This window comes from Solea senegalensis, linkage group LG4 (genome assembly GCF_019176455.1).
Source record: "Solea senegalensis isolate Sse05_10M linkage group LG4, IFAPA_SoseM_1, whole genome shotgun sequence".
NCBI classification, from domain to species: domain Eukaryota; kingdom Metazoa; phylum Chordata; class Actinopteri; order Pleuronectiformes; family Soleidae; genus Solea; species Solea senegalensis.
Genome location: NC_058024.1, coordinates 9,475,966 through 9,499,121, shown reverse-complemented (window position 1 = coordinate 9,499,121; position 23,156 = coordinate 9,475,966). Strand labels below are relative to the sequence as shown.

General features: G+C 40.3%; 1 protein-coding gene across 5 annotated transcripts in view; it reads left to right on the top strand.

The window, feature by feature from the left end:
- LOC122768388 (calmodulin-binding transcription activator 1-like) overlaps positions 1–18,137 on the top strand; it is an 86,775-nt gene extending 68,638 nt beyond the window's left edge. For 4 of the 5 annotated variants that reach the window (XM_044024354.1, XM_044024352.1, XM_044024356.1 and 1 more), the window contains 13 exons: positions 921–1,047; positions 2,930–3,064; positions 8,306–8,454; positions 8,825–9,009; positions 9,092–9,170; positions 10,442–10,709; positions 11,285–11,823; positions 13,413–13,555; positions 13,650–13,899; positions 14,399–14,467; positions 15,250–15,395; positions 16,015–16,086; positions 17,987–18,128. In XM_044024354.1, coding sequence (XP_043880289.1) covers positions 921–1,047; positions 2,930–3,064; positions 8,306–8,454; positions 8,825–9,009; positions 9,092–9,170; positions 10,442–10,709; positions 11,285–11,823; positions 13,413–13,555; positions 13,650–13,899; positions 14,399–14,467; positions 15,250–15,395; positions 16,015–16,086; positions 17,987–18,062 — 2,238 coding nt within the window. In that variant the 3' untranslated portion in view covers positions 18,063–18,128. Of the gene's footprint in view, positions 1–920; positions 1,048–2,929; positions 3,065–8,305; positions 8,455–8,824; positions 9,010–9,091; positions 9,171–10,441; positions 10,710–11,284; positions 11,824–13,412; positions 13,556–13,649; positions 13,900–14,398; positions 14,468–15,249; positions 15,396–16,014; positions 16,087–16,221; positions 16,253–17,986 lie in introns of all 5 variants that reach the window. The other variant, XM_044024353.1, reaches the window with a different exon arrangement.
- Positions 18,138–23,156: the final 5,019 nt, after the last annotated feature.

The following is a 23,156-nucleotide window of genomic DNA, read 5'->3' as shown; positions in this document are numbered from 1 at the left end:
ACACACATCACATTTCAGATCACAGTTCAGTCACTTGAATCCTTTTCACTCACTGATGTGCACAATGTCTTTAGTTAAGACTGACATGTGGTCTTCAGTATTTATTTGAATTTGACTGGTTATGAGTGTTTCCTGTCTATCCTTTCATACCAGTGAGGACATTCTCCTCCGATCTCTGGCTTGTATCACACAGAAAACTGACACTCACTGCGTATTATTTTCTCTTTTTTGGACCATTCTCTGTAAAGCCTAGAGATGGTTGTGAGGGAGATGTCTGATCTTCACCCATCTCTCTCACTAACTTACATTAGTGTTTTAGCCACAGTCAAACTAGATGCCTTGTTGTTCCTAAACTCTTGTTGAAGGGACATGATTAGACGCGGAACTCCCCACGGAAATCAGAACCCGTCAGAGTCAGACCTCAGACACTATGGCAGATCATTCCAGAGACAGTTTGTGTCATCTAGGTTCTACTTAAACATCATATAGAAGAATATGTTAAAGGCATAGATACATGACTATATGAATCAGCCCTGGCAAGCTGCTTGTCAGAATCTGCAGTGATGTCTGATGTTACCTCTGTTCTCCTCAGTACGGAGCTGAACTGACTTTCCAAAACGTTGGTTAAAGAAAATCCCTCAACAGTAGTTGTGTGTGAAAGTCCCACTAGATCAGCTGTTTCTAAGATTCTAATAAAGTCCAACCTGTCTGACACCAACAACGATGTCATGTTAAAAGTCACTTAAATCACTTTTTTTGTCATTCTGATGTTGACCTAAATGCGTTGCGTTGCTGCCATGTGATTGGCTGATTGGGCAGTTGAACCTTACAAAGTGTCTGAACTTGCACCGAGTTGCAGTTTCCTGTAGAGAAAGGAGCTGCCACAATATGAGTCAGAGGTCTGTGTTTTTGTGCTGCAGGGCGGAGTGAAGGTGCTGATCACCGGCCCGTGGTTGGAGTCGAGCAGTGAGTACAGCTGCCTCTTTGACCACATCAGTGTCCCTGCTGCTCTCATCCAGCCTGGGGTGCTGCGCTGCTACTGCCCAGGTAACACACCCATGTCCACACACACACATACAAACAACTCTTAAATAATCTTAAATTCAGCATACAGGAAAGGCAGTACCTTTGATACAAGAATATTAGTAGATCGCTGTGAGGAGAGACACTGTCTGGCAAACATGCTGTGTACACTGTGCACCAGAGAACTGGTTCTCAGGGATGGTACAGGAAGTGACACATGAGTCATATCCCACCACATTAAGTTTGATCGGGGGGGAAAGTGTTTGGCAAATAGTGTCTCGCAGGCACACAAGAGCTGGAGTAACACTAGATATTCACAGTCTATATCTGTGTTTCAATTAAGGTTCTGCAGCCTTTCGCTGACTGCATCTGTGGCCCCTGTAGACCATGTGGGCTCCAGTCAACAGTCACTTTGTTTCCATGCACGGTTACATTGAGCTGTTGTTTGAACCTCGACTACGCCATTTAATTGGACTGTTGTCCTTTTCCCCGTACACTAGCACTAGTGGGGACTGGATTTATTGAATGTAGTATGTCCGCCTCCACTATATTAAATGATGATATGCCCCCCTTTCAGCTTCGCTTTATCCAACTGACCTATTATTTCACAGAGTAGAACAACTTTATTTGGTGGCAAAAGTCAAACTCCATCCTATGTCTCCTCACCTGTTTTGAAAATACACCAGTTCTGATTTTAATGTCTTTTTCACATTGTCTTCTTATTCTGTTATTCTACGTAATATTTCCATGTTAATGCCAAGGACAGGAAGTGTGAAGTATGTGCAGAGCACCCCGGCAAGTGTGGTTGTGGTTGAATACATACAGGAAATAGTAATTACACTCGCAACAACATTATCAGGATGTGTTAGTCCGACTTTGATAACTTCTCCTTAGTACATTACATGTTTAAGGGCTGCAACTAGTGAATATTGTTAGAAAAAGTTGAAAAACACCTCAAAATGATGTAATGATGATGAAAAATCTGAGAAAGAAATACTCAAAATAGGTGACTAACAGAAATTGCTTCACTCGTGAGTCGCAACAGCAGCACAGCAACGTCATAACCTGCTGAGGAAACTCAGGTCCACAAGGACATTGTAATCTTGGTCTTCAACTCACTTATTAAATCAGTTCTCACCTAAAACAGTTCCTCCTGGTACAACCTGCTCACTATCAAACACAAAACAACACTCTCACACATAATAAATCATCCATCCATCATCTACTCTATCCTCCACATGAGGGTCACGGGGGGGCGCTGACATAGGACGAAAGGCAGGGTGCGGACAAATCACCAGTCCATAACAGGGACACATAAAGAGACAAACCGGAAAACAACACATGCACACACAGGGAGGACATGCAGAAAGGCCCTTGTTCTGACTGGGTTGTGAATCCGGGTCTTCTTGCTGCAAAGGCAAGAGTGATAACCACTACACCAACTGTGTGGCCCCATAATAAATCATTCTAGCAAAATGATTTGCTCACCCCAACCCCAGCTCACCTTATCCAAACTGTACAACCACTCAGTGATCAGGAAACAACAACTCTGATCACAGACGACGCTTCTCACCCTTTCCAATTACTGCCTTCAGGTGGACAGTATAATGTACCAGTAGGCCGGAAAATAAACTGCAATAAATCCTTCATCCCCTCTGTATTAGCCACCCTGAACAGTAGCAAATGAACATAACACATATGCTGCTGCTGCTTCCTCTCAACCCCCTGGTTCTGTATGTTAATGTGTGTTTTAAATGTTCTTAAATGTGATTCTTGGAACCTTTCTTGGAGTCTTGAAAAAAGGATTCTGCCACTTTTGGGTGCCCTGAATTAGGACTCTCATTCTATGCTCTCCTGCTACAACATTGTCAGTTGTACTAATACTTTACCTCGTGTCTGTTTCCAGCCCATGACACTGGACTGGTGATGCTACAGGTCGCTATGGGTGGTGAAGTCATCTCTTCCTCCGTGGTGTTTGAATACAAGGCACGAGACCTTCCTGCTCTGCCGTCTTCTCAGCATGACTGGCTGTCCCTGGATGGTAAGAGAATTTATTTATTTATTTAGTTATTGTTGACTACAGAGGGAGACAGCTGTTGCACTCTTACAGTCTGAGTTATTTACTCAATTAAGAGCCATAAAACACAAGTGAGACACGTGCGGAATGGCTTTGCTGTGTTTTGTGGAGTGTAGTAATGTCTCAACAAGCAAAACATAGAGGGAGTCAATGTCAATGTGTACTTGTATTTATATCTTGTGTGTCTGGTCTATTTGAGGGTTAAGAGCTTGTTGTAGGGTTTTATGTTTGGGATTAGGTTAGAGTTACAGTAAATGTTAAGGTTAGGCACTTAGTTGTGATGGTTAAGGTAATGATGAGGTTAATGGTGTGTCCTCACTAAGATATAAAAACAAGTTTGTATGTGTGTGCTGTAAGTTGATAGCTATGGTTGAATGAGGTATTGACACAGCACTGACTTCACCCAGTTCAGTGTCGACACCGAGAGCCAGCCTGAGAAACGCATTCATTCTCGCTGGAAACATGACACAAAAAATATGTATTAAAGGGTTATCTCATAAACTCCACGCCTGCTTAAGCCACCAGTATCTAAAGTGGATATGTGCTGCTTTATCGTGCCATTAGACAGCCTTTTCTACCTGGATGTTGACGTTTGAAAATCCCTCCCCCTGCTGCACCAAAGTCCATGGAGAAAATCAGCATTTTTAGCTCCGGCACACACAGGAGCTGATGGTCCTCTGCTTCTATGTTTGGAAAGTTTGTGTCACTGCGGTAAATCCAAACGAAGGACTTCAAACACTGAGGACTCAAAATAACATATTTGAACTGATGGGTGGAGGCAGCAGTGGACCATCAATTCCTGTTTACCGTGATATAAAATTGCTGATTTTGTCTATGGACTTTGGTGTGGTGAGTGAGTGGATTACAGAGCCACACAAACATTATTCCAGTCAAAAAAAGGATAAACTGCAAGATATAATTAGCTGCATTTCATTAGATGAGCCTATAGATTCACTTTGGTATTCGTTCTCATAAAAGTTTAACCTTCGATTTACATTCAATATACACATGTTTCTCATTCTCTCTTTTTATTTTTGTATCTTTTATGACACACGTTTCTGATATTTTTGATAAGCTATGTGTGCATGTGAATGTGGCTGCTTTTTTTTGCTGTCATATTGAGAGATGTTGTGTTTCCAGTCTCATTAAACTGTGTGAGATTGGGATTGTTTTGTCTCCTATGGCCTCCCTTTGCCTACACACAGACTGATTCAATAGGGAATATATAATCACTGGACACTTCTTTAGGTGTTTTGTGTACTTAATAAAGAGCCTTTTGTGGTCTTCTGCTGCTGTAGCTCTTCTGTGTTGCGTGTTCAGAAATGGTCCTCTACTTACCTCGGTTGTAATAAGTTGTTGAGTTACTGTTGCCTTTCTTCTCTGACCTCTAACCTCTGGTATCCACAAGACATTTGTACCCAAGGAACTCTTGCTCAGTAGATATTTTATTTTTTTCGACCATTCTCTCTAAATACTAAAGATGATTGTGCATGAAAAAATTCCACTAGATCAGCAGTTTCTGAAATAGTCAGACCAGACCAACCCTGGTGCTACTTATTCACTTTGTTACACTTCTGTGGGAGAATGGTCCAACTGCAGCCGCAGCCTCTCAGGAGAGTTTTCCACTTGGGAAAACAAGCCCCTGGAAAAATACAAGGGATGGGAATTCCCATGCAAAAAACAATATTCACAAGTCGTATCTAATTAGTTGAATAATCGGTTGCTAGCATCGGTTGACAGCAGTTCATTTCAATAGGAAAGGCCGAGGTAACTGCCCTGTGACGGGCACTGTGAGCAGCCGCATAAGCAGAGCTGTCACCTCTGATAACGTAAGTGTATGAAAATCTAGATGTGTCAAACTTTACAATTGTCTTTATTTTTTTCACTTGTATTACCATTTACTATTATTTAGTCAGTATTAGAGTAGTTTTGTTTAGTTTTTTGCTTGCAATGTGTCCATACTTCTGTTCTATAGTGTTTTATAACACATTGTGTATTAATGTGTTACATAGTCTCATTGTTGTCCGCCATTCTCATACATATTTCGCTTTTTCCCATGGAAAACTAGTTTTGTTTTTTTCTTAGGGGTTCGGTTTGCTTCTAGAAAGTCACCACTGGTGTGTGTGTGCATTGGGTATGTGTTGGTTGAGATTGGGAATGGAGGGGGGCACCATTTCTCTCCTAGGGCACCGCAGTGCATAGGGCCGGCCCTGGGCCACTTAATGTTATTAATTATTTTGTTGCTGTTTGTATTTCTTCATGCTCCTTTTTGTTGTTTTTGTAACTTAGTTTTGAACAGTGCTATAAACATTATATAATGTGAGTGAACCAAAGACAAAAGAGTGTTTCTGGAATGCAGATGTAGCGCAGGATGCAGTTGCAGCTCGGGAACGCACGGGTCTGCCCCCTCGGCGACTGAGGCTTGTTTTGTCCTGCATGGATTTCACTCTCTTCACCCTCTGTCTCTGCGTTGCGCAATGCGGCACTGCGGCTGCACGCGCTATAGTCACACAGCAGTGCGCGTGTTTGTTTGCAGGAGTGAAGGACAAAGATTTGAAGCACCACAGTCCACGTGAGAGTCACAGTGTCGCTGAGGACGCTACATTAACATTATGTAGTGACTTTGTGACAATAGGAGCCAGACTTTGGGCAGGTTTTGCCTCGAATTAATAAGACAAACACAAACACACACACACACACATACATATACAGCGACATATTTTAGGCGCAGTATTTTGCTCCAGTTTATTCAGTGTGCGGTCTTTTGTTGTTGCCGATGACGAGTGAGTCTCCTGCAGCTGTGAGTCTGGTCTGGCGGGCGGATTTGAAGAAGAAGCTGCTGTTGCTGTTGCTGCTCTTCAGCTCCATAGACACAACGTGGTGGAGACTCTACTCCCCCTCTCTCCCCCTCTTCCTCCCTCCCCTCTCTCTCTCTCTCCATCCCTGCGCTTATATTTGTGTTTCGCTTGCTTGGAGCAGGAGCGCATGAGTCGCGCATTTCAGACCTAAACGGGAACAAAGAAAGCAGCTGATAAAAGAGGGAGAGAGACATATACACACACACATACTGAGAGAAAGAAAGAGACACACACACACACAGAGAGAGAGAGAGAGAGAGAGACAGGGAGAGAGGGAGACGCTGTTCGCTGTTTGGGTTCGTAGCTGATTTTTTTGATTCTAAACTTAAACTCGCGCTCTTTCACTCTTTGTTGTTATTTGTGGCTGAGTGAAGTTTTTGTTTGTTTACACTGCATTAGATATTACACCCACACACACACACACACACACACGTGAGTGCATTGTTTAAATGTGTGTTTCTTTCAGACAAAGGGAGAAAAGTAGTATTTCAACTGTTTGCATGTTTTAACCGTCAAACATTTTCTTTAATATTAAGCTTTAGCGTGATCATGCCTAGCGTTTATTTTATTGTTATTATCATTTTGTTTTTAGAACAACCTGTACCGTTTCAGCACCAGCAGGAGTGGACAGCGCCACCGGTTTCCATAACAACAAAGCAATCGATGCTATGTTGCTTCTGCTGCTGCTGTAAAAGTGACAGTTTTAGGAACGAGACCATAGACAGACATGTTGTTGTTGTTGTTGTTGTTATTGTTGATGATGATTTTTTTGACGTTTACTTCTGAAAGTTTAGAATCACCTGTTTAGTTAACAAAAAAAACACTAACTCGTCCTATTATCAATAGTAATAGTATTGTTTAATTTATTAGAAACAGAGAAACAATTACATTACATTACATTACATGTCATTTAGCAGACACTTTTATCCAAAGTGACTTACAATAAACAAAAAACAAAGACAGTACAATTCAAATAATGCATCAAATAATGCATCACCAATGCAGCTTTTTCCAACTGGTGTGTTTTTTTATAATAAAATATGATATAAATTAATAAGTTAAATACAATTTAACAAATGTGTGTTTCATTCTAATGAAATTGAAAGTACATTTTTATTGTTTACTTCACATATATTACTTGTGGACAACCTTTATCAAAGTTTGATCTTAGAACTAAATGGAAAGAAACAAAGCCAAAAAAGATTTTAAAGTTGTTTAATCTTATTCAAATGATTCAAACCAATACAAAAAAAATAAATAACAGAATAACATTAATAAATAAATTAAAACCATTGTTTTGATTTTAATTCAATTTGGTGTGGGTTATGAACAACTTAACTATGAAAAAAATACAAATTAAAAAAACTTTCAACACAGATAAAATAGAAGCAAAGCCACAGAGTGGATGGTTGAAGAAGTACCCAAATGAAAATGTTCTGCATTGAAATCACACCGTTTAAAATAAAAGTTCACATACTTAATGACTTATATGTGCTGCTCTATATCCATCCTAACATAAATAAATAATAAAATAATAAATAATAAACCTACATGTCAGATTAAAGTAGAAAGAATATGAACACATTTCAAACACATTTTCATTCATTAACTTCATAAGAGGGGGGATTTAATTTAAATGACTCTTTCATCCGTGCTTCATTTTCACATTTCACTCAGTGTTTCTAAACTTTTTACTCTCAATTTATTTTTGAAGTTACTCTGTTTAATTACAAATTCTAATGTAATGTCCTTTTTGTGGATGTTTGTGTGCTTTAAAGCCTAAAGCAACATCTGTATCAGGTTGTGTGTGTGTGTGTTAACAAAGTTAACTAATCATCAGTAAATCATTAGTTAATGGTTACTTAATGTTTATTTGTTTATGTTATTTTAAAGTGTGTAACGGCTGAAGTTTATTTTGTGTAGCAGGGTGTTTTGCTTTGTATTCAAATGAGCTGTTTAGTGCTGGGAAACTCACATCCACTCCTGACTGGGGAGTTCTTTTTTGGGGAGGGAGAGGCGTGGTTTGAAAGGGAGGAGCTTAAGCCTTTGTGTCACTCTGATGGCCGCATGCATCCATTCAGCTGCAGACAGCAGAAAGAAAAATAGAAGTGAAATGAGTAAGTGAGACGACAGCGGCAGCAGCAGCAGCAGCAGGTGGGATGTAAGCACTGCAGCAAAACTGCAGCAGCACTGAAACAAAGGGTCACAGTCACACACACAAACATGCAGGACACACACAATCGAACTCAGCTGGGTCTCTCACACAGAAGTTCTTCTTTTTCTACCCTTCTCACACTAAAATGTTCTAAATCAAAACCTTTAAAATTTACCACCTCTATTTCTCCAGATACCCAGTTCAGGATGTCCATCTTGGAGCGTCTGGAGCAGATGGAACAGAGGATGGCTGAGATAACCAATCAGAACCCCAGCTCAGAAACCACGGCAACCAAGGGCGGAGGAGTGGAGGGGGGAGGAGCCACTGATCAGCAGTCTCAAGTAATGCAAATGGGAGGAGTGAATTTAGTTGGGATGAATTTTTTTTTTTTTATAGATAGATAAATAGAAGTTATTCATATTAAAACAAGACACAAATATCTCTTGTTATAAATACAATAGTTGCAGATATTTCAAACATTATTAGGTTTGCCATGGCTGTGACTATTGAAAAGTTACCTGGTTGTTCAGCTTCTTAAATGTGAATATTTTCTGGTTTCTTTGCTCCATATAACAAAGAAATCATTAAAACTGAATCAGTTTGGTTTGTGGACAAAACAAGACATTTGAGAACATCATCAATTTTCCAGTTTTTCCAACATTTTCAATAAGAAGACTGACATTTTTCACTCACTGTGTGTCCACTGTCCAGATGTCTCCTGATCAGGGTTCATTTGAGGGCCGTGTGGTTGTGGTATGTGAGAAGATGATGTCTCAGTCGTGCTGGGCATCTTCTAATCAGCTCGTACACAGTAAGAACTCCAGAGGAATGACCTTACTGCATCTGGCTGCAGCTCAGGGCTACGCGGGACTCATTCAGACGCTCATCCGCTGGCGGTGAGTAAGACACATTAATGACAACGTGACTGACGTGAATGTGCAGACGGTGCAGATTAACTTTTGTTGTCTTGCCTCGCAGCACAAAACACGCTGACTCCATTGACCTCGAGCTGGAGGTGGATCCTCTAAATGTGGACCACTTCTCCTGCACTCCACTGGTAAGTGACTGATGTCTTTAGTTGTTTTTTAAAGGTCCAGTGTCTAGCATTTCTGTAGCCTTAGAATAAGCATTTTATTTACACTTCAGGTAAGGGCCTTGCTCTACAGAGGCCGTCATCTTGTGCTGCCATCTAACATTCACATGTTGAAGTGGAACAAGAACAACATTCTTGTAGATACAGTAGATCTGTAAGACTTTACTGTGCACAGAGGAATTTCTTACATGTATTACAATCTGCAATTCCTAATGTTGATAATGTTACCCTGCCGTAAAGGCCCGAAAACGTATATAAAAACTCCACTGGCTTCATTTTTGTTTAAAAACCCCGGGGCTGCATTTTAGTCTGGATGAGTAAAACCTGAGACCTTTGGAAACTGACATTTGGCTGTGAAGGAAAAGCTAGGTTCACACTAACTTTAAGTTTCACTGTTCTAATAATATATATTTATTTTCTTTTTTTCAGATCCTAATATGCTGTTGTTTGTCATTATTCAAATTAAACAGCAGAGGGCAGTGTACCTGAATGGTCACTTCATATATAATGTTTTTCGACATTTTGGTACAGATGCACAACACTTACAAAGCTATGATGTTCAGCTGGAGGCAGATTGCCTCAACTAAAAAAAATTTATTAAAAAATGCTCCTCTAGATGTGAACAAAAACACCATTTGTCAAAAACAACAGCATATGATCCACCTTACAGCCAGCACTGTCCCAGTTGTTGCAGTCTGGGACGAGTGGGAGATCTGTCCTCTTCAAACCCAGATGACATCAGTCTTATTTTCTCCAATTTGAGGAAATAAAGGATGTCTTTAATCCAGCCGGTGCGCCAGAGCGATTCTGTTGATTTAATATTAATCCTCTGGCCAATAAGGTGACATCTTGTAAGAGTAATAGTATTTGGCTCTACTTTTTCCCCAGTTACCTCTGACAGGGTGTTAACAATATCTGTACATCTATTCAGTACATCTACATCTATCAAGAAGGATGTTACGACACTATCATAAATCTTGGCCGACCGAGCCTTAGTAAAAGTACGGTGTACTAATTTACACTGAATTAAATACAAATACAGGATTTGTGTACACGTTTTAATATCTCTGTTCAGACTTCCTCAGATATTGATGTGATATTGGCTGATATCTGTCTTTAAACGTAAATGTCACGGTAAGGATGTGGCCTGACACAGCTGACCTTTAAGTGCGAGTGTCTATCTTTCCGTGCCTGTGCGTGACCTGTGTTTTTTTGTGTTTTTGTCTTCTCCCCAGATGTGGGCCTGTGCTCTGGGCCACACAGAGGCAGCACTGGTGCTTTACCAGTGGGATCCACGGGCTCTGTCTATTCCCGATTCATTAGGACGCTTGCCACTCAACATTGCTCGATCCAGGGGCCACACTCGACTGGCTGAGCTCTTAGAGCAGCTGCAACAGACTCCTCAAGCTCAGGGCCAGCCTGCTGACACATGGATGGACAGGTGGAGGGGGGAGTCACGGATGAGTGGAATAAGCAACAGCCCCACTCCAAACCCTAACTCAGGTTGGACAGCGTGCAGTGTTGTGCTAATATTATTTGTTTTTATATCCTCTCCATGTCTGCATTAGTGGAAAAATCAAGTTTAAATGTGGTAAAAAGGGGTTGTAGGGACAAAAAAAGTCTTAAAAAGTTGATAGAAGTAATGAATATGTGAATAAACATGTTAAAAAAAACACATAATTGATTTAAAAGATTCAAAGTTAAAGACAAAATGAATATAAAAGGTATAGGCACAGTTCATGATCGACAAAGAATTATTTAATTTGCAGGGTTTAAGTGGAGTATAATTTATTTTAATTTTAGTTACTCGCTTATTATTTTGAATATCCAGTTGTTGTTGTTTAATTGTCAGAATCAAACTGCAGATTACTAAGACAGATCATAAGTTTTGTTCAAAAATGTTTTTTAAATGACCAAATTTGTGATTAAAAGAACGTTCATGTTTCAAGGCCGTCGGCTCCTCTGATTTCATAAGATCAGCATTGGTATCTGCCACAGAAAAGCCCATATGTGGTGACCTCCAGTATTGTAGTAATTCATGTTGTCATTATCTTATTTTCCATCGTGTGTTTCGTCAGAGCTCAGAAGAGCCAGGACCGAGAGCCAGCCAGACAACCAGAGCCAAGGCTGGAGCCAAACTGGACTCCGAGCCCCACAGGGCAACCAGGGAGAGCAGGGAGGTCCACCCCCAGCCAAGAGACTCAAACCCAGCCCAGACGCCCAGCAACAGCTTGCTAACTCAACGCCCAGCACCAACACCCTCAACTCCCTCCTCAGCACCTCCCAAAATCCTAACTCTATGTGTTCTCTCCTCCCCAACACCCACACGCTACAAACTCAACCCTCCAACCTCAGCTGTCAGAACACACCTCCTGCCAGCACCAGCCCTAACCGGCCTCAGCTCCCCAGCACCCCATTCTCCCACCTGCAGGCCAGGATAGGGGAGTCTGGAGGGGGCACCAGGTGGAGTCTGAGGCAGACTCTTGGGCAATGTAGCCTAGCCAGGAGGATTTTAGGAAAAGAGCGACTGGCCAGTCACCTGCGCCAAAGAGTGCTGTCTGACAGGGGAGAGGAGACAGAGCTGCTGACCTATCAGGAGAACACTGAGGACCTGCAGGTAGGGGGAGCGGATTGTTAGGGGCAGTTTGGATCTTGTTCCTTATCCAAAATTGAACTCTTTGTATTATATGTGATGGAATATGTATACAGCTTGCTTGCATGAGCTCCGTGTCTGTGACGAAACTATGGAAACAACCCTCCACAAATCTTGAGAATAAGGAAAAATTCTTGTTTTAGGGCTCGTTCACATGCAGCTTGAACAAAGGTGTTTTTAAAACCGAGGCTTTTCTGTCACAGCAACAAAAACCTGGGAGCTGCTGAGACAACTGAAGTTGCTGCAGCTTCATGGAATTAATTCATGCTTCAAACACAGAAAATAAATTCCCTCACCCCAGATTTGCTATTTAACTTGTATATGGAGAAACAAGAAAAACACCAGTGTGTCTGGTTTAATCCTCTCCTTAATCACCTGATTCAGGAGGTTTATTTCAGAGTCAACTGTTTTACCAACTTCATTGGCTCGCGTATCAAAAGACGTGCTGAAAGTGCCTGCTGTGTTCCAAAAAGTTTTATTTTTAATCCTTCCAACTCGACGCGGACCCAGAGGTGCGGTGCAACAAATCCACTTCGTGACCATGTTGCTCTTGTTTGCCATCGAAAATAAGTAATAATGTATTCCTACGTGCTGAAGATGCTGCATGTGAACAGCCCCTGAAGCTCATTTGGAAAAAAAGAACATGTCAAACCATGTGGAGAGCCCAAAGATGATGATATGATTAAGTGTTGATAAGAAAATGAAGCATAAACACACCAAAGAGGTATTGGGTAAGGATTGAGGGCATTATTTTGTGTAATTTATTGTCTACAGCAACTGTCTATATTAAATGTGTCATTATAAAAACACCTGGTGCAGGTTTATCAGTTCTGTCGTTATTACTCAGTCTCACACAAGCGGAAATGTGAATGATCCAGTGCACATATGTACAAGAAAGTGGAAAAATAAACAACGCACATGTCCTAAATTCAGTAGCAAAGATGTATCAGGACCCAAATCACACAACTAATTTACAGCCATATCTGTAAAATCTAATATCATTTTGAATGAGTAACCAAATCATTTCCAAGAGATGTTTGGTACATTAACAACTTCATTTTCTGCATGTTATTTATACACATAAATCTAAATGAAAAGGTTGGAAAATATTCAGCTAATTTGTTTGGGGATCCAAATAAAATCTCCTGCAACCCATCTGTGGGTCCTGACCCAGTCTTTGGGAACCAGTGCATTAAAGGAAGCACTGTAAGCATTTGGGCTTGAACAAATAATAATTTTATTTAGGATATTGCAGATTAATTAGGCATACAAACACATGACAGTAAATTCTATATACATACATTTTATGATGCAATTAAATCTGATCATAAGAATGGAGCAAGCCCTTGTAACTGTGACTATAATATGTTTGCAGGGATTAAATGTGAGCACCATAAACCTGAGCATACCTACAGCATAGGTTACTTTAATACACAGACTTGTGTATTAAAGTAACCTATGCTGTAGACTGTGTCCAGCACATAGGAACGTGTTTTTTTGGAGGGGGGCAACTGCTGTTTGGAGCTAATTTGTGTCCTTTGTGTTTGTTTCAGATGGACATTACAATGTTAGCTGATCACATCATGGAGGCGTCAGGTGCTCGGCTCAAACAGGAGGCTGTGGAGACTGAAACAGAGTCCGGGAGGATCAGCAGTGACGTCAGGTTACTGTCTGGTTACCTCAGCGAGGTGGAGAGGTGAGTGAGGAATAAACATCTGTTTCAGCAAACTCCTCAAATTTTTTTTTCTTCTTTTTTTTTTAAATTGCTTTGCCTCTTTGTTTGTGTCCAGATTCTTGAACTGCAAGCCCCCGACTCCCAGCCCCAAACCACACTCTCTCTCAGGGCCCGAGGATCAGCAGAGTCCTCAGGCTAAGCAAGCCCCGTCCTCCTCCCCCTCTGACTGGAACTCCTTCCTCTGTGCAGCTATGAAAGAGGAGAGGTTGAAAAGTAACTCCTCCTGTCTAGCCATGACTGAAGCAGAGCAGGCGGAGCTGTATGAGACCATCAGACATGCCCTGCACGCCCTCAGAAAACACAAGGTACAGCACACACACACACACACACACACATGTCCACTGCAACAAAGGCTGTAAACTAATGTTTGACAATTACAGACTCTAACGTCCTTTCAAATCATCCTTTCCTGCCATTTCTCTATTTTTTTAAAAATCAAGTTCAAAAATCAAGTTCAAAAATCAAATTCATTTTGTCTTCTAGTCTTTAGAAGTTAGGTAGATATATCAACAGAAATTAAATAAAATATTTAAAGCTGTTGTGCAAAACTTCTTCAAGTATTTATGTATACACCTCTACATTGACTTGTTTTCAAATGTACTGTTTTACAAAAAAATATTAAAGCACATTATTATCTCTTGATTAAGATGTCAAATTATAGTTTTCTGAACATAAAAAGTAGTTTTAGTGGTTGAATGTAATGCTTGATTAATTTCTAAAATATCTCGTTTTATGACAGGTGGTCTAATACATTTGTTAAGAACAAATAATGTTTAACATGTGAATTATTTTCACTTCCCTCAGGGTCCCATTCAGGAACAACGCAAAGAGATTGCAGCAGTGATTCAACGCTGCTATAAGAGATATAAGCAGGTAAGGTTTGACTGTGCAGCTTGTGATAAAGAATGATTTTTTTATTTTTTTATTTATTGATTCAGATAATTTAGTTATTGACAGTGCAAATTGATGATGCACATTTTCATATGTTGTCCCTGAGTCTCTCCAAACACAGGATATAAAATTGAAATTACAGAGCTATACTGACTTATCAAACTTTAATCATATTGCCAGAATAATTCAACATTCACTTAACTATCTGAGTTCTTGCTAAATGCTTTTTTTACATGGACTGTGTATAAAAATGGACATGGTCTTCCAAATGAAAAACAAACTCCTGCTTTGAAGCCTCAAGGTTCACAACTGACAGTTTTTTAAACTGAACACTAATATCTGCTGTGCTTAATCATCTATTTTGCTCTACATGGGAACATAAAGTACAAAATGTACATCCTGTTGTATTGAAGAACAGCTGAAAGTAGTGACTGAGATCATTTACTATTTACTCTGACACTATAAATAATGTGAGAAATAGAGGCTAATTTTCCTGATGTCCATTCGAAAAGGAGTCGCCCCCTGGTGGCTAACTGCTACTTCAAACTGGAAGATTCTGTCCATTTTTATTTGCAGTCAGTGTGATTCACTGGTTCAAACTTAAACTATGACACAATTTAATACATTTGTTATTTTGTTCTCTGGGTTTTGTTTCCCCACTGCCTTCTTCTTCTTCTTCTTCTTCTTCTTCTCCTCCACCTCCTTCTTTTGCCTCCTCTTTTCACTCTCCATGATAAATAAATTGCTGCTCTTTTCCTTCCCAGTATGCACTTTATAAGAGGATGACCCTGGCAGCCATCCTGATCCAGAGTCGTTTCCGGAGTTTCCATGAGCAGAGGAAGTTCCAACAGAGTCGTAGGGCAGCGGTCCTCATCCAGCAATACTACCGCTCCTACAGACACTCCCTTGGGTACTTTACGCACACAAACACACAGACAGAAGCGTATTGTATTCACTTATAAAAAAAAAATAAAAAAGGTTACATTTTGCTGAATTAATGAGATAATTACTTGTTTTGCTTGTCACATGTAAATGTCGTCCTTTTGAAAAAAACAGAAGTTTACACATTTAAAATCAGCTGTGCAGTGGATAAAGAGTCTGTCCACTTAGAGGAAACAAGCCTGGCTAAGGAGCTAAGGAACTCGATCTAACATTAGAGACGTTAGATCGAGTTCCTTAGCTCCTTAGGGAGACTTTTCCAAAATAAAGAGATGAATGGACATTAGTTTTTTTCACATAGAAAGTCAGTGCTTCACTCTGTGTCACATTTTACATTGACTTGTTGTCTATAGCATATCAACAGTAGTATCTGATCAGGCCTCCAAGTCGCTAAGTCTTTTTCCCTCTAAGTTAAGAACTCTATAAGTTCTTTTAACACTTACAAGAAATTCTCTCCAAGAGAAATTCATTTCTTATCATTAATTAAACTAGGAAGAAAACTTTCAACAGGACTTAGTCTGCAGTAGTTCATCAGGGATTAAATATGTTTCAAAATATCTGACACACATACTCTGTGTCTCCTCCTGCAGCAGCCTCCTCACTAAAAGACAGAACCAGGCTGCTCGCAAGATCCTGAGGTTCCTGCTCCGATGCCGCCACAGGTGAGACACGAATAAATTTGTGCACTCGCTCTCAAACACCACTGCTCATCATGTACATTACCCACAGCCCACTGCCACATGTGTGCTCACTGCATTGGTGCTAATAGTTGGTGTTGTTTTACTGTTCCTGTGAAGCCCCTTGATGGACCATAGGCCTCTGAAATGGGTGAGTCGTCTCCCCCCTCTCCTCTATCTCCCTCTCTCTTGGTGGCTGATGCTTAATTTGCATGTCAGCGGAGGGAGTGGGAGAGGAGGTCGTGGATTATAATCCTTCTCTCTCTCTCTCTCTCTCTCTCTTGATCTACTACCTACCAGCCTCTCTCTCTGTTTCTCTCTCCGACGACTGCTGAATGATGTTGGTTCTTGTGCATGACTGACAGATAGATAGAGGAGTGATTCTTGCATATGGTCTTCCTGGGGGCATGTTCTGACTGACATCATGAAGGGACACTAAGTGTCTTGCTTGGCCTGACAATCTCTTTTTTTGTGTGCCTTGATGGTTGGGGGAGGATAATAGGATGGAGTGTGTGTGTGTGTGCGCGCTGGGTGGGTTTAAAAATAAATAAATCTGCTGTTGAGTATGGCCATTTGATGCAAAAGTGGTAAAAAAAACGTCACGGTTTGTCGGGATGACTGCATAGCACTTTTTAACATGAACATACATACAAACATTTAAGTTTGTACATCTTTTAAACTACCAAGATGTTAACAACACATTTGTGCTGATGCATTTTCTACCTTAGGCTATTTAAGAAAAACATAATGTACCAACTGTATGAGGGGCCGTTCACATGCAGCGTCTTTTGAGTGCACACATACTGTACGTTATTATCCGTGGAGACGAATACACAAATGAGAGCAAGGCAAAATATCTCATCTCTCTGCAGAGCAGCGAGAGCTTTCAACATGTCTTCTGATACTCGGGCCAAAGAAATACATGGAATTGGTCTGTGATTTTCTTTCTTAGTGTTCAAATTAATCCACAGGCGTGACAGAAGCACATCCTAACACCTGACTTCTTCCAGGCATTTGTCCACATTGGAACATTACTTTCCCTGCAATCATTTTCAGTAGTGATTAAAAGGTTTACTGTAAACATGGCACTCACAATGTTTACATGGACACAAGTAATCGGAATAAAAATATGTCATCTAAACATGACAATCAGCCAACACAGCCCATATGGACAGGGCTGGTATATGCTGAACGTCGTAAACGTAACCTATTTTTCCGTTTTTTTACTGCTGTTGTTAGAATAATGAACAGACATGAAAGACTCAGATACAGAAGATGATGGAAAGTGAGACGGACAGTGGACGGTGAGGGGACAAGCAGACACGTTCAGCATTTGTTTACTACAGAAGTGAAACTTCTTCTTCTTCTGCTTCTACTACCAGAGAATTTGACAACGCTGCACATGTCAAAATAGTCCGCTCTGACCGAACACTTTATGCATGTGTACACACACCACAATCAGTAGTCGACGACAAAGATAGCAACAGAGAGGTGGAGCTATGACAACTTTAACTTTCCTAAAGTTGCGTATTGGTTGAAAATACAAAAACACAAGGGTGGTTTTGAGACTTTTACACTCTGGGACCAGTTTTCCGAAAACAGCGTTTTTCGGGCTCCCAAACCTCTGGTATGTTGGATTCTCCTAAACTCGTTCTTGTGTGAGCGGCCCCTACAAATAATCTGCTCCTATGAAGGACAAGAAATACACAGCATACATTTGTGTGAAATGTAGAGTTTTTTTTTTTACTTTTTTTTTTCTGGACATCCAATCCAGTGATTTTGACCAGTATCGGACAAATACTGATACTGGGTCTCATATTCGGCTCATCCCTAAAAGTTACTGTGCTGTGACAAACTCACTATAATGTTTTTTCTTTTTCCTCAGGGCCAGAGAGCAGAGAAAGGTCAGGGGTCCTGAGATTCCACCACCCGGCCCCACACACAGTCCCCTCAGCCTGTGAGCAACCTCTACACCCTCCCTGCTCTCCATTTCCCCCCTTTGTTTTCGTTCTCCTCCCCCTCCATCTCCCCCAGACTCTCTCCCCCCTTTCGGTCCCTGTGTCTCCTCCCCTCTCCTTTCCTCCTCTTGCCCCTTCACTCTCACCCTCTCTTTCCCCTCTTCTCTCAAGAGGGAAAAAAAAAACTCTTCCCAGACAGACTGAGGACAGGATAGGTGTCCATCATGGCAGCTCAGACAGACAGACTGCTGGGCAGAGCCCAGGGACCTGGCTTTGCCCACTGATCCTCCTCCACAGTTTCACTGGGAGGCCATCACATTAACCTCATGGCATTCTTTGCACTCTTCATGGGTATGTTTCTTTGCAAGTTAAAAAGTCGGCGAGGGATCGCAAGGAAGCGTACGACAACCACGTCCTGCCGTTCATGGCAGCGACTGGACGCGGGTGAACGGCGTGAGACGACTTTGACATGCAGACAATTTACAAATCCTGTTGCGTTTTGTACCCAAACAGTGATCCATGAAAGAAGAAGGAAAAAAATAAAATAAAAACCAAAAGACTCACTTATATGTTGCATTTGCATGCAAGATTTTTTCGCTTATTCCTCCTCTCCATCATCCAGAACAAGCTATAGTGGCAAATCACTCTGCTGACTCAGTATATCACAGTATCACCAACCACTCTGACTCACTGGCTTAAAGACCTATTTATCAGTCACCCGATCCAATGGGGAGGAACTGCACTTGAATGTAAGAGGGGCATTGTTAGAAAAAGGGCGGGGGTCTGAAAAACGATGTCTTAATTTGTTACATGGACTTTGTATGGAGTCGTTCTCAGAGGCAGCACTTTGCTCGCCTGACGTGGTGTCCGTGTTTGTTCAATTCAATGCATGTGTTTGAGCCACGAGCTCCTGCATGCTCGCCAAACTGCTTTAGTGTTGTTTCTTTTTTCGTATTTCTATGTGTAGTTGTGTCTCACTTACGTCCTCATCAACTTATCCTTGCCCTGTGTAATGTGAACTGTGTAAGGACAAATGACTTATTTTGGGTGCTTCTCTTTTTTTGTTTTGTTTTTACTTAATTTATTCAAGGGTATAATTATTAATTTGATTGGCTCAAGAGTGGTTTCGCTTGAGACTGGTTTTCCCCCCTTGTGTGGTAAAATATGACATGTTCCAATGGTTAAATGTCTCTGTTAGTTTGTTCTTTGCGTGAACCTCTAAATCCTAACTGTGGTTTTGAGGAGAGAGTCACATACCATTGCCTTGACTTCTTCTTGACTCTGAGAGGTCTCTATGCGTGCTCTGTACAGGACATGGGTCCTATACCTGCCCCTAAACAGGGCATTGGTCCCCATATTAGCCCATACGGGCGATCAAATCCATATTTTGGACTATTGCATATTCCTGTATATAAACTGACGAGGTAAGGGGATACGAGGACCCTGAAACTTTTTCATAAGAGGACTGTATTTAAGATTATAAATTATTTTACTCCCATAATGAGAACTTAAAGACAGAGGTCTGGGTACACAGGATGGCTGTATTGCTTGTAAATAATGTAGATATTACAAATGGAGTCATGTGCATGAGACAAAGAAACAGCAAAAAGAACATGTTAGTGGCTATGGACTGTGAGAGGATTTTAACTGCTTCACTTTAAGAGTATCCAGTATAAGTGTTACTGAAAAGAACATTTTGTTAAAGCATGCAAAACTGAAAAATCTAATGTTAGAGTTATAAGTGGGAAAACAAAAGTTAGCTGAAACAACGATCTTTCAGACAACACATTTACACTTTGTGCTTTTGTTTCTTGGCTAGTAAAAATTAAACCCTTTTTGCCAGTAGTGCCAATTATTATGAATGCTATTTTGCCTAACAATATATTATGTTGGGGAAACCAACACCCGAAAGCTGTCAGTAAGACCCACAGAGGCAACACACGCACACACAAACACAAACATGCACACAATAAACCGTAGAAGAGATCTAGTGCTCGCTCAACCGTAAAGCTCCCTACAAGTTCTGAAGTTTGTCTGTGGCAGACTGTCGTGTATTTGATGAGGATGATGATGATGATGATGATGATGCAAGTATGAAAATTATGATTGTTTTCATGTCAATGCAATGACCCAAAAAAGGGAACGGGGGTGCTACATTCTAAACAATGTGGTTGTACTTCAGCAACATAACAGCTTTTAAGACCATTAATCACACGTTCAGCAGATCCAGCCTGGCCTCCAGTCAAAGCACTCCATCCTCAAACAGAATGTCTCCTCCCCCCCCTCCCCTCCCCAACCCTAGTTTCTGTTGATTTCTTTTTGCATATCATTTATATCGACTTTTCCTTTTCTCTGCCATTGTCACTGCCATTCATCTTTGATGTGTACTCTTAACTTCTGGAAAGCTCTGTTTTAGAAAGTGCCTGCTCAATAACAGAAAAGTGCAAGACAATAATCAGGAAAAATGTCTATTGTATGTTCCTCCAAAAAAAAATAAGCTGTGAGTGCTTGACAGTGTTCAACTCTGCCCAAACCCATGGTAGCTGTAATTTGTCGACGGTATGAATGAACCCATATGGCCTGATGGATTCTGTGTTTATAAGACAAAATGACAGTGTCGCCTAATGCCCCGTTTGTCTGTGCATTTTTTCAGTATTAGAAGAAAAAAAACAATATTATAATTCAGCCTCTGTTTAATGTCCCAGTGTCAGTGTTTGGGAGGAAAAGTGTGGTGTTTTTTTCGTTGCATGGATTCACTTTGTTCTGTCTTTGTTCACAAAATGTTCTTGCAGCATTTAAGTGGAAGTGTAACCCAGCAGTTTTCCAGAAGAAATAACTGTCACACAGACTTTCATTCTTTGTCTTTGTCTTTCACTCACGAGCAATCACACACAGGGAGAGACTCACACACACACACACACACACACACACACACACACACACGGGCAACACATACACAATGGTACAGTCACACACACACACAAAAAGCCACACCCTTTCTCTCTGTGCTTATGTCTTTGGGAACAATTAAATCTCTCCCTTAGATTTTACTCAGGGTTAAAGAACAGGGAGATGGTATGTGGAGTGTAATGTCAACACACACACACGCACACACACTTGCAACACTGGTGACAGTGTGCATTTGTTCATCCATGTGTATGTAAAGAAACATGAGTATGTTTAGGATTCTCCGGTTGTTCTTTCACTCTTTAGTATCCACAGATTTCCAAACCATCCTCTTGATTGACAGTGTTCCTTTCACTTGTGTCACCTTTTCTACAAGGAAAATAAATCTCCAAATCCCTTATTTTATAGGCTTTTACTTGGATACGAAGTAAATTCAAAGTCATTTCTACACATATGTTTGTCTTGAACGCACAAGATTCTTATACAAATATTCTTAAATAATGTAAAAAAAAAAAATTGGAAGATCTTTATGAACTTATTTTCTTTATCTCTGTCACACTGAGAGACAGCCGTGGTTTGGACAGCGCTGTCAGGAGCATTCATTCAACAGTATCACTTAAATCTCCTCTCACATCAGCACAACCACACACAAAAAAAAACTGCTTTATATATATATCGTGTACATGCACAGATACACACACACACACACCAACTCCAAATGCTTGCGCCTGCCAATACACGCAAAATACACACACACACACACACATACAGTATGTGTGTAGCTAAACACACAGATTGCAGAAAACCCATCAGTATGTTCATGTTTGTGGAGAGGATGGTGACTGTAATAAAGAATATGTAGTGTAAAAAAAAAAAGGAAAAATTAAAACAACAAAAAAAACAATACAAACAAACAAAGAAATATTGCCATAGTAAAAAGCTGGTAAACATGCACAGAAATGGCTTCTGTTCTCATAAGTCCGCTTAGAAATGAATGGTATAACCTTTCAGGCCTTGTTTTGAGAGGGCGTGGCCAAACACCACATGCATGCTAGAATGGTAGATCCTTATAGATAATCTATGGCTAGACCTCTCCTCACCCTCCTCTTCTTTCACCCTGTCTTCCCTCCCTCTCTCTCTCATTTCCTGCTCTATTCCCACCTTGCCTGCTGTTGTGTTCTCCATGCTTTTCACAGTCCGTCATTCCTCTTTATTTTGTAGCCTAGTTTTTTCCTCTCTTTTCTGTTCTTACAAATGTGCATGCACAAGCATCATTAAATTGTTGATGTTTTTAAAAGAATATTTTGTTGCTGAGGCCATGCAAAGTGTTTTGAATATTGCCCTTATATGTGGAAAATGTCTTCTGAATGCTTTACATAATTTCTGCTGTAAAATGAAATCAGAATAAAAAAAGAAAATTTGCACTTTAACTTATTTTTGCCTGATGTGTATTCCTCTTGTGGTTTGTGGAAGACAATGGTAGCAGTGGGTCTTGTTTTCTTCTATTTAGACAAGAAATAAAGGTACAGGTAGTTTACTATGCATAATATCTGTTGTATATCAACTATTCTGGAATAAAATTCCCGCTTTTTGACCAGTTAGAAAAGTTTGTCATTCAAACACATTAATTGTGAGTTTTTCTCAGCCGACCAGTTAGAGGTGTTAACTGAAAAGAACAACCAGTATAATTGTGTGCATTACATTTATCAGCTATAATATTTGCGGTGTATTTATGCATTGACAACTAAAACAAGCATTTCATAATTCATTAGAGGAAATAATCATTTTTTAAAAAGTTTACATTTAAAGGCAGTGGTACAGTGAGTGACATAGTATGAAGGTGTGCCCCAATTTTTTGTATGAATAATTTGTTCAACTTTCAAATCAATTAAATAATATTTTATAAACCTATTAAAAACCTAGGTTCAGACACAAAAGTTATTTTTAAAAGAAAATATTTGCATAGATAAATTTAAAAAAATTGCTCAAATCTGCTAAAATGAACTGTGTTCTATTTATCTAGGTGTGTAGAAATGCAGTTATCCCTCATTCAAAGTTAAAAATGTATTGAAGGCCCCTAAATGAAATGCCCTGTGACCCAGAGATGATCTTGGACTAAATTAAAAGCTTGTGTCTTTAATTAATTATGACACACACAAAATATCGTGAACATATGTTTTAAAGCGGAAA